Source organism: Hypanus sabinus, chromosome 3 (genome assembly GCF_030144855.1).
Source record: "Hypanus sabinus isolate sHypSab1 chromosome 3, sHypSab1.hap1, whole genome shotgun sequence".
NCBI lineage: Eukaryota > Metazoa > Chordata > Chondrichthyes > Myliobatiformes > Dasyatidae > Hypanus > Hypanus sabinus.
The window spans coordinates 186,471,292-186,483,542 of record NC_082708.1 but is presented as its reverse complement, the minus strand read 5'-3'; the positions used below and the strand labels follow the sequence as shown (position 1 = coordinate 186,483,542).

Here is a 12,251-nt window from a genome sequence, read left to right as displayed (position 1 = left end):
TGCAGTCGTCGACGTAGCGAAGGAAAAGATGCAGATGGATACCGGTATAGCCTTGGAACATGGACTGTTCCACAAAGCCAAGAAAAAAGCAGGCATAACTGGGACCCATACAGGTGCCCATGGCTACGCCCTTGGTTTGGAGGAAGTGGGAGGAGCCAAAGGAGAAATTATTGAGAGTAAAAACTAATTCCGCTAGACGGAGGAGAGTGGTGGTAGAGGGGAATTGGTTAGTCTGGAATCCAAAAAAAAGCAAAGAGCTTTGAGACCGTCTGGCTGGGGGGGTGGAAGTATATAGGGACTGGACATCCATGGTGAAAGTAAGGCGGTGGGGGCCAGGGAACTTAAAATCATTGAAAAAATTCAAAGCATTCAAATCATTCAAAAATTCAAAATAAATTCTTTATTTAGTATATTTTTCTTTTTTTTTCGGGATCTACTGGGGAAGTCTCAAAGATCGACCGGTCGATCGCGATCGACTGGTTGGCAGCCACCAGCGTACAGTTTGGGCCAAATACCTACAGGAATTATATCAATAAGACTGAAAGAGTACAGAAAAAAGTTTCAAGGTATTTGCTGGGAGTTGAGGCCCTCAGTTAGAGGCACTGTTCCCCCTAATTTGTAATACACAAAAATTGTGTGCTGTGCCATTTTTTGCCCAGTGACAACATGAGCACACTGAACAGTTTCTTCAGTAAACACAGCATCAATAAGTCAGTTCTAAAATGTTCAGACAAAGTGTCACAAGCTCCAAGTTGTCAACACGTCCACATCAGAAACCAGAAAAGGAAATGTGGTTGTGTACAATTGTGAAATACATTTAACATGCCAGTGAGGTAGATCGTGACGTGCTGAAATTCCTCTGTGCTCTAGTAGCAAAAGATGTGTGCAGAGGGAACATTGATTATAGGGAAAGGTTGAATAGTTTGGGACTTTATTCCCTGGGGTGTAAAAAATGAGGGGAAATTTGAGAGAGAGATATAAAAGTGTGAGAGGTATAGATAGGTTTAAGCAAGCAAGTTTTTCTGCTGAAGTTGGGTGAGACTAAAACTAGAGATTATGAGTTAAGGGTGAAAGATGAAGTGTTTAAGGGAAACAAGAGGGGAACTTCTTCACTTGAGAGTGGTGAGAGCATGGAATGAGCTGCCAGCGCAAGTGGTAGATGTGGGTTTGACTTCAACATTTAAGGAGAGTTTGGGTAAGTACATGGATAGGTGGGGTATGAAGGGCTGTGGTCCATGCGCTGGCCAACAGGAATAGGCAGAACAATATTTCAGCACAGATTAGAAGGGCTGAAGGGCCTGTACTACACTTTAGTACTCTATTACTTCAAGTCAAACTGCATCTGTGGAGGGAATAAACAGTCAACATTGCGGTCCAAGACTCTAAATCAGGCCTGGAAAGGAAGGGACAGGAACAAAATAATCCTTGATGCTGTAAGGTCTCAGCCCGAAATGACAACTGTTAATTTCCCTCCATGGATGCTGCCTGACCTGCTGAGTTCCTCCAATGTTTTGTGTGTGTTACCCCCCGGCTCTTCCATTACCTTGTTGGTGTCATAGGTGCAGCTGGTTTGCGGGCAGATCTGATACCCGCACGGGTCACAGGAGTGGTAGTTAAAGCGGTCCATGCAAGCTGTGTACGCGTTCCGGTGAGGCCTGCAGTAGTCGACGCAGGGCCTGACGGGAGGCAAGTTTCCTCGGTAGTGATCCATGTAGGTGGTTGGGATACACGGGTCTATGTTTGGAACCTTTAAATAAAGAGAAACGGATTGTCAAACCTGCAGCCCCGCCAGGAATGAAAGAGGGAATTCAGTTCACCCCCAGGGGAGATTGAAAACTTGGCTGAACAGTGCCACAATTGCCTCTTGCTCAACATCAGTAAAACCAAAGAGTTGATTATTGACTACAGGAGGAGGAAATCAGGGGTCCATGAGCCAGTCATTAGGGGAGCGGAGGTGGAGAGGGTCAATACCTTTAAATTCCTTGGGTGTTATCATTATCAGAGGATCTGTCCTGGGACCAGTACATCAGTGCTGGCACCAAGAAGAGACAACAGTGCCTCTAGTTTCTAATAAGTCAGAAACAGAATCAGGTTTATTATCACCAACACGTGTCGTGAAATTTGTTAACTTAGCAGCAGCAGTTCAATGCACTGCATTATATAGAAGAAAAACAAATAATAAAATAATAATAATAAATAAATCAATTACAGTATACGTATATTGAATAGATTAATTGTGCAAAAAACAGAAATTGTATATATTAAACAAATAAGGGAGTGTTTACAGGTTCAATGTCCATTTAGGAATCGGATGGCAGAGGGGAAGAAGCTGTTCCCGAATCGCTGAGTGTGTGCATTCAGGCTTCTGTACCTCCTTCCTGATAGTAACAGTGAGAAAAGGGCATGTCCTGGGTGCTGGGGGTCTTTAATAATGGACGCTGCCTTTCTGAGACACCGCTCCTTGAAGATGCCCTGGGTACTTTGTAGACTAGTACCCAAGATGGAGCTGACTAAATTTAAAACCCTCTGCAGCTTTTGAAGTTTGCGTAGTTCTGGCAAGTCATCTAAAAATTCCATTGATGCACAGTGACAAGTATCCTTGCAGCTTGGCATAGAAACACCAATGCCCAGGAATGGAAAAGTCTGCCAAAAGTGGTGACACAGCCCAGTCCATCACGGGCAAAGCCCTCCCCTTCAACGAGCACGTCTACAAAGAGCACAGCATATGAAAGCAGCATCCATCGTCAAGTATCTCCACCATCTAGACCATACTCTCTTCTCACTACTGCCATTGGCAAGGTGGTAGGGGCAGTTGCTTACTTGGGACAACTTTTAAAGAACAAAGACCTTTGTTTATTTCTGACATTATGTCGCTAATTGGGGCAGGAGACTTGAACAGTTTCTAACTAATGTCAGACACATGCAACGTGCATGGCTGTTAGACGCTACACCGTTCCTCAACTGTGTACATTTGCGTTCAAATAGTGATGATCCTTGGTGAGAAAGAAGCAGTAAGACAGTTCAGAACCGTTTTGCTCACTGCAGTTTCAGGCTGGAGGTGCCAGAAACGGTCGGGAGTGAAAATGAAATGATTTCACTACTTCAACAAGTTAGAAACTATGAAGAATTTGAAGATATCAATAATCGTCTTGAAAGCCATTTTTAGAAACATAGAAAATGATATGTGGGTCTTTGATATGAAATGATATGATAGGGTCTTTTAAGAGACTTTTGGATTGGTACATGGAGCTTAGTAAAATAGAGGGCTATAGGTAAGCCTAGTAATTTCTAAGGTAAGCACATGACCGGGACAGCTTTGTGGGCTGAAGGGCCTGTATTGTGCTGTAGTGTGTGTGTGTGTGTGTGTGTGTAAAAATCTTTTTTTTTCTCTCACCTCTTATGGGAGGTGTGTATGTGTATTTTTCCCCCAATCTCAGCTCTACCAGAGGCCTGGGAGCTTGAGGGTTCAGCACTGTATCCTTGCTGTTCCTATTAGAGCGTTCTTCTGGACCGAGGTCTCAGATGTTGCTCCCGGGATTTGTTGGAGCTACTCTCCCAGTCCAGGTGTCACAGCTCCTGGCTTTAACCTTCCACCCCCTTTCTATCTGCTCTTTCTAGCCCTGGTCTTTCTCCAGCCTCTCATACTCTTTCTTCCTGATGTTACTGTCATTCGGGATTGCTGCATCTGTTACAATTGCTTTCTTCTGTTCCTTGTACAGTATTTGTGTGTGTGTGTGTGTATATATATTTACATATTTATTGACATATATGTCAATATATAAATAAACTGGACATATAGATAAGCAGTAAAATATATTTCTTTCATTTACATTATTTATCTTCTTTTGTACATGGGTTGTTTGCCAGTCTTTATTTATGTTTTTTTTTCATAAATTCTGTTGTATTTCTTTATTTGCCAGTAAATGCCTGCAAGAACATTAATCTCAAGTACACTATGATGACATATGTGTACTTTGATAATAATGTTATTTTGACTTTGACTGTGGGCATACACTGGGCTGTGCTCAGTTGCCATCTCTAACTCTGCCCTTGGGGAGTTCAGCGTCACTCCACCATTCTATGGACTTGGTGTTCAATTCTCCTGCCTTCTCCCCATAACTTTTGATGACCTTACTAATCAAGTCAAGTCAACTTTTATTGTCATTTCGGCCATAACTGCTGGTACAGTGCATAGTAAAAACGAGACAACATTTTTCAGGACCATGGTGTTACATGATACAGTACAAAAAACTGACTGAACTATGTAATAAAAAACAAGAGAAAGCTACACTAGACTACAGACCTACACTGGACTACATAAAGTGCACAAAAACAGTGCAGGCATTACAATAAATAATAAACAGGACAGTAGGGCAAGGTGTCAGTCCAGGCTTCGGGTATTGAGGAGTCTAACTGTTACATAGTCTGGTTGTGAGAGCCTGAATGCTTCGGAGCCTTTTCCCCAGACAGCAGGAGGGAGAAGAGATCGTATGAGGGGTGCAAGGGGTCCTTCACAATGCTGTTTCCTTTGTGAATGCAGCGTGTAGTGTAAATGTCCGTGATGACAGGAAGAGAGACCCCAATGATCTTCTCAGCTGACCTCACTATCCGCTGCAGGTATTAACCTCCACTTGAAATATATCAAATGACTTGGCCTCCACTATTGTGGCAGTGACTTTCACAGATTGACCACCCACTGGCTAAAGGAATTCCTCCTCATCTCTGTTCTAAAAACACGTGCTTTTATTCTGAGGCTGTGTGTTCCTCTGGTCCTAGATTCCCCCACTTAAGGAAACACCCTCTCCACATCCACTCTATCTAGGCCTTTCAATTTTTGATATGAGATCCCCTCCCACCGCTCTTCTGATTTCCAGCGAGTGTAAGTACAGGCAAAGAGCCATTCAGTGCTCCATGAACATTAACCCTGGGATGTTCTCCAATGCCAGGACATCCTTTCTCAGACAAGGGGCCAAAAACTGCTCACAATACTTCAAATGCAGTCTGACCAATACTTTTTTAAGCTTCAGCATTATATCACTGCTTTTATATTCTAGTCCTCTTGAAATGAATGCTAATATTGCATTTGCCCACCTCACCACAGAGTCTGAGAATGTGGCAGTACTGCTGGGAGGAGGATGCAAAAGATGTTATTAGTTTAGAAGTCTGAAAGCAGTGGAGGAAAAGCTGTCCTTCTGGACATCCAGGCTTTCAAGCTCCTGTACCTTCTCCAAGAAGGTAGAAGAGAGAGAAGGGAAAGGCCAGGGTGAAAGGTGTCCCTGTTAACTTTCCTGAAGCAAAACACTGGGAAGGTGGACTGGATGGAAGGAAGTGACGAGCCTGCAACTGGGCACTGATGTCCAGCCCTAGAGGCCCTTGACAAGGTGCAGTCCCTTCTGCTGAAGGTTCTCCAACCGTGCTTCTAGAGATGGAGCAACACACACTAAAATGCTGGAGGAACCCAGCAGGTCAGGCAGCATCTATGAAGAAGAATAAACAGTCGCTGTTTTGGACTGAGAAACAAGTCCTAGTGGCTAACCATATTAATTCCTATCCCCATTCCTCTTCTGACACGTAGGTCCATGACCTCCTCTTTTGCCAGAATAAGGCCACTCTCAAGGTGGAAGAGCAGCACCTCAAATTCTGTCTAAACCTGAGGGCATGACCATCAATTTCTCCTTCCATTAATTTACCCTCCCTCTTTCCTCTTCTTTTTCTTTCCACTTAGGCTTCTTATCTCTCCTCCTTACCTGCCTATCACCTACCACTGGGTTTCCTCCTCCTTCTCTTTCTCCTATGGTCCACCTCCTCTCCTTCTTCTCCAGCCCTTTACCATTCCCACCCACCTGGCTTCACCTATCACCTTCTAGCTAGTCCTCCTTCCCCTCTATTTGCCTTTTTATTCTGGCAATGTTTTATTGTGGGAAAGCAGCATCCATCATCAGGGACTGCCAGATCATGCTCTCTTCTCATTGCTGCCATCATGAAGAAGGTACAGGAGCCTCAGGACCCACACCACCAGGTTCAGGAACAGTTATTACCGCTCATCCATCAGGCTCTTGGACCAAAGGGGAAAACTTCACTCGCCCCTTCACTGAACTGTTCCCACAACCTATGGACTCACTTTCAAAGACTATTCATCTCATGTTCTTGATAATTATTGTTTATTTATTATAATTACCTTTCAACCCACTCTAAGGTGAATCTAGCCTGTCCCTCCTACATAACTTTCAATTTTTCTATCATCCATGTGCTTGTCTAAGAGTTTCTTAAATGTCCCTGATGTATTGGACTCTACCACCAACCCTGGCAGCACGTTTCATCCACTCACCACTCTCTGCTCACTCATTTCTACCCTGGGAAAAAGTCGCAGGCTATTCACTCGATCTATGCTTCATATCATCCTGTATTCCTCTATCAAGCCACCTTTAATCCTCCCTCGCCACAGAACAAGGCACAGAAGACGTCATGACCATCCACTGCAACCAAAGAAGACCCAGGTTGTGATGCTTGTTCATACCACTGAACCCGGATTTCTGAGGTCGAAAGAATGGAACTGCCTAGTGCAACAGCTTTTTCACTTTAAAAATTGTTCCACACATCCTGTCAACATCGGAAATGATGGACAAAATGTAGAGTAGGGACATGTTAGAATCATGATTAGTATTTCCCTATTACAGTATCAACAACCCAGGTTCAATTCCCACTGCTGTCTGTAAAGAGACCAAGTGGGTTTCCTCCAGGTGCTCTGGTTTGCTCCCACATTCCAAAGACGTAAGGGTTAGTCGGCTAATTGATCTGTAATTGGACGGCACAGGCTCATTGGGCTGGAAGGGCCTGTTACCATGGTGGTTCTCCAAATAAATAAAAGCCTCGTTAACATAGAGCACCACAGCAGAAAAATAGGTCCTCTGGCCCAAAATCCCTGAGCCAAATGTCAAACCAGTCCAAACCAATCCTATCTTCCTGCACATGGTCCAAATCTCCCCATTCCCAGCACATTCATGTACCGATCTGTCTGATACATACTGCTAGTATTGCTTATGTATCTGCCTCCATCCCTCCTTCCTGGCAGAACATTCCAGGCACCCAACACTCTGTGTAAAAATCTTTACTCGAAGATTAAAGATTAGCTTTATTTGTCACATGCACATTGAAGCACATAGTGAAATGCACAAGGTCTGAGGATGTGCTGGGGTAGCCCACGAATGTCACGCAGCAAGCCCACAACTCACTAATCCTAACTCATGAGTCTTTGGAATGTGGGAGGAAACCAGAGAACTGGGAAGAAACCCTCACACCACAGGGAGAATGCGCAAACTCCCTATAGACAGGGGCAGGAACTGAACCCAGATCGCTGGCGCTGTAAAACGTTGTGCTGATTACTAAGCTACCATGCACTGTCTCCTAAAGGTCCTTTAAAACTTTCCTCCCCTCACCTTAGATGCATGTCCTCTAATTGATAATTCTACCCGAGGGAAAAAAGTTACTCAATCTCTGCCTCTCATTGTTTTCTAAAGTTCCATCAGATCTCCCCTCAGACTCTGATTCTCCAGAAAAAACAAACCCAAGTTTGTCCAAACTCTCCTCCTATTTGACACTCTTTAATCAAGGCATGGTAGCGTAGTGGTTAGCACAACGCTTCACAGTACCAGTGACCCAGGTTCATTTCCCACCACTGTCCATAAGGAGTTTGCACGTTCTCCTGACTGCATAGCTTTCCTCCAGATGCTCCGGTTTCCTCCCACATTCCAAAGACGTACCAGTTGGTAGGTTAATTGGTCATTCTAAATTGTCCCCTGTTCAGGTGAGGGCCTCTGTGAGTTAGAGTTGATCATGGATGTTGCGTTTGAGCTGTCTTGATACACAAGCCAGGGCAGTACAGTACGAGCAAGCTGTTGCCCATGCGACAGGCTCTCCCTCTCCACGCATCTGATGAACTCAAAGGAACAGCAGAGACCGATACAGTCTGGTACCAGCAGCGTCAGGGGAGTTGCCAGTCAACGTTGAACTCAATGTAGGACTGCCTTAGGGACTCCAGCTCTGGATCTTTCCCCTGGGGTTTGCTCCTGAACCCTTCCCCATGAGGGGGTATAGCCACAAGGCAAGGGAAGTTTGAGATCAGAGTTTCCCTTCTACTAGATGAGCTTCCAACCACAGCTGATGAGCCCCCTCTGCCCAAAGTGACTGGTTTTAAGGTGCCAGTAACCCGCTTTTGCCCCTTCTCCTGTCTGTAGAAACGGTCCCACCGGGCTTAGTAGTTAAGGAGCTGGAATTGGTTGTCTATTTGAGGTGCACTCCATTGGGAGCATTCAATAGGCAGTGGGATTTTGTCCCCATTAGAACTCCTGGTGATAACAACCTTAAGGGACCCCTGATTAGGCTGGGATCAAACTAGTGAATAGCTGGGTAGTGTGGCTCGAAGAGTCGAAAGGGTCTGCTCTGCACTGTATCTCAATCAACCAAATCAATTAATCAATCAATAAATAAATACATAAATAAGGCATTGCAGCAGAATTAAGCCATTTGGCCCATTGATTCTGCTCTGCCATTTGACCATGGCTGATCCTTCTCAATCCCATTCTTCCTGTAGCCTTTGATGGCCATAGTAATCAAGAATCTATCCTGTGATCCTCTTCTGCACCCTCTCCAAAACTTTCACCTCCTTTATGGAGTGTAGTGACCAGATCTGCACACAATACTGCAAATGTAGCCCAACAGATTTTTAATACAGCTGCAATATGACTTCCTGACCAAACAAGACAGGTAGCCATTCTACTTGTATCTGCTTCTGTTGGGATCAGTTGACTTTCTCAACATGGGCAAGCTTGTCTGGTCCCATTTTGCTGATCTCTTTACCAAATTATTCATCACCTTGTCATAGTGTCATAGAGAGTCACAGAGTCATAGGAAAGTACAGCACAGATCTAAGTACACCTTAGATCTCAGCACGATGGTTAGCACACTTTACAGTACAGGGCCAAAAGGGCCTATTCTGTGCTGTATTTCAAGCAAGCAATCAATAAGTAAATGGAAATCTCACCAGGCTCTATATCTTCATAGCTTGGGTGTTGTGGCCCCCTTCACTGCCTTGCCAGCACTGTCCCAACACATCAGCATTGTAGACTAGGTCCAATTGTGATCTCACTGCCACCTGTCCTACAGACTCTCTCTTTCCCCTTTGCACCCCTCCTCTTCAGCCACAAGTAATAGGCCATTAAACCTTTCATGATGTTAACCATGCCTATTTAAAACACAGAACATAGAACAGTACAGCAGTGGGATACATCCTTCAGCCCATTATGCCTGTACTGTCTGTGATGCCAAAATGAAATGATTCCGGTTAACCAGGCCATTAGCTTAATGGCACAGCCGCTTATCTGGGACAATTCTTAAAGACCAAAAACTACTTGAGAAAATACCTGGGATTCCCTTTGTTTATTTGGGGCAATATGCCACTTAACTGGGTGGTGGGGCAGAGATACGTCTCTACCAAAGGAGGTGGAAGGCACTCCTTCCCTCCACTATCCTGTAGGTCACCCTTAGGCAAGGTGTGGCATCTGCTTAGCCCCCAATCAAGGTCACATGAAGCCATGGGAGCAGGTGGTGGATGGTCGTATGAGCAGCTGGTGCAGATCACCAGTCCTGGTTATGCGACCACTGACGCCAGGCAGACAATCTCTGAAGAGTATTGATAATGGCTGGGGTCACCTGTCTTGTAAAGACACTGCCCAGAAGAAGGTCGTGTCAAACCACGCCTGTAGAAAGATTTGCCAAGAACAATCATGATCGCCCACATAATATGACACAGCACATAATAATGATGATGATGCTATTTAATTGGGGCATGAAACTGTTGGTGAACGGTTTCTTACTAGTGTCAGTCAAATGATCTTAGTGAGGCCATTTGACACTACACAGTGTTTTTGAGCGAATGGTTTTAAATAGCGTCAGTTGCATGTGTTTGCCTGCAAACAGCAGTGATTTTTGTCACAGATTGTTGGTGAGTAATAAACAGTAAGACAATTCAGAACTGTTTTGCTCACTACGGTTACAAACATTGAGACTTGGAGATGCTGGAAATGACCAGAAGTGAAAATGAAATGATTTTAGTGCTTCAACAAGTTAGGAACTACGAACAATTTGAAGATGTTATATGAGGAGTATAAGCAGGGTAAATGTAGGCAGGCTTTTTCCATTGAGTTTGGGAGAGACTAGAACTAGAGGTCATAGGTTAAATATTATAATGAAAATGAAGATTTGGAGGATGCAATCTTTGATAGTGTTGTATGAAGGCAGTCCATTATCTAGGTTTCTGCACTGATTTTGTTCATTTACAGTCAATCAAAAGAACATGGCAGCGTACACTGTATGAATTAATCCGTCGATAACTATTAGGAACTAATAGTTTTATAGTACTGTAGTAGCATTAGCAGTGTCCTATTTTGTTGTGTATTTCACCTAAATACATAATTTGTTACTCAGTTGAATGATAGTGTGTCTTGTTTATACTTTTCAACTATTTGCATAAAACTTCAGGTGACGGGTAGCCACTTAATTGGGCCAAAATGTACTGGTCCTGATGAGTCCCAAATACCTAGATTCTACTGTAATCCCATCTGTCCAAACATTCTCCTATGCTCCACAGAATAAAGACCTAATCTATTCAACTCAGGTCATTGTCGAGGATAACTCAAGTCATCCACGACCCCAAACAGATTACTGGAAGAGTTTGATGGATGCGCTAAATGGATTTCAGAGTGTGAAGAAATGAGAACAGAATGAGGGGATTTTTGAGATTGAGGGGAGATTTGATAGAGGTACACAAAATTGAGGGGTATAATTAGGGTGAGGGGGTGGCAAGAGCGTGGAATGAGCTGCCAGTGGATGTGGTGGATGCAGGTTCAATTTCAACATTTGAGAAGTTAGGATAAGCACATGGATGGGAGGGGTATGGAGGGCTACAGTCTCAGTACAGACTGATGGGTCTAGCCAGAATAGCAGTGGAACACGGACTGGATGGCCCAAAGGGCCTGCTTCTACACTGTAGTGCTCTAGGTCTCTGTGACTAGTATGTGGCTGAAAAGAACGGACACTAAATGTGAAGTGTAGAGAGATCTCAGATTGTGTGCCTACTGTCCCCTGAAGGTAACAGGGCTGATAGACAAGGTGGTTTATTATACTCTTCGTAACAAAGCCATGCTCTAACAATGAGGACTAAACAAGGACCTTGCCAGCACAGGAGATCTTGGAGACTGGATAGGCTGGGACCGTTTTCCCCATAGTGAATGAGACTGAGGGTGATCTTTATAGAAGTTTATAAAACCATGAGAGGTATTGTAACAGTTAGCAAAACACTTTACAACGGCAGCAACAAGGGTTCAAATCTCACTGCTGCCTCAAAGGAGTGAACGCACAAGCTTTCTCCGTGTGCTCCGGTTTCCTCCGGCATTCTAAAGATGATGGTTGTGGGTATGCTATGTTGCTGTCGGAAGTGTGCTGACTTCTGCCAGCTGTCCCCAGTGCATCCTCTGACTGTGGTGGTCATTTGCACAAGCAGCACATTCACCCTAATGTTTTGATATACATGTGACAAATAAAACTAATCGTAATTTTTTTTGAGGTGGATGGTCACAATCTTCCAAGCAGGGTAAGGGCGTCTAACACTGGAGGGCACTAATCTAAGGTGCGAGGAGAAAGTGGATTGGAGAGGTAGGTTTGCCACACGTAGGGCTGTGGGTACATGGAATGAGTGACCAGAGGAAGGCAGATACAATGACAAAGTTTAAAAGACGTTTGAACGGGTACATAGATAGGACAGCCTTAGAGGGATAAGGGCCAAATACAGGCCAATGGAACTAGCTTAGATGGTCACCCATGATACAGCCAGCACCATCACAGGCACTAGCCTCCCCACCACTGAGGACGTCTTCACAAGATGGCATCCTTCACCTTCCAGGGCATGCCCACTTCTCATTGCTACCATTAGTGAGGAGATACAGGAGCCTGAAGACCCACATTCAACGTTTCAGGAACAGCTTCTTCCCCTCCACCATCAGATTTCTGAATGGACAATGAACCCATGAACACTACATCACTATTCTGCTCTTTTTTTTGCACTACTTGTTTATTTTATTAATTTTTTAATTGTAAGTCAGAGCAATTTTATATCTTGCACTGAAATGCAATAAAAATCAGAACATATGTCAGTGATAATCAACCGGATTCCACCGCACCTATAGAAGTTTGCCAAG

General features: G+C 44.2%; 1 protein-coding gene across 1 annotated transcript in view; it reads right to left on the bottom strand.

Moving 5' to 3' along the window:
* Window positions 1–12,251, bottom strand: part of LOC132390959 (uncharacterized) — a 67,656-nt gene that overhangs the window by 16,600 nt on the left and 38,805 nt on the right. The window contains exon 5 of the mRNA XM_059963492.1: window positions 1,544–1,747. Within this exon, the coding sequence (XP_059819475.1) occupies window positions 1,544–1,747 (204 nt within the window). The remainder of the gene's footprint in view (window positions 1–1,543; window positions 1,748–12,251) is intronic.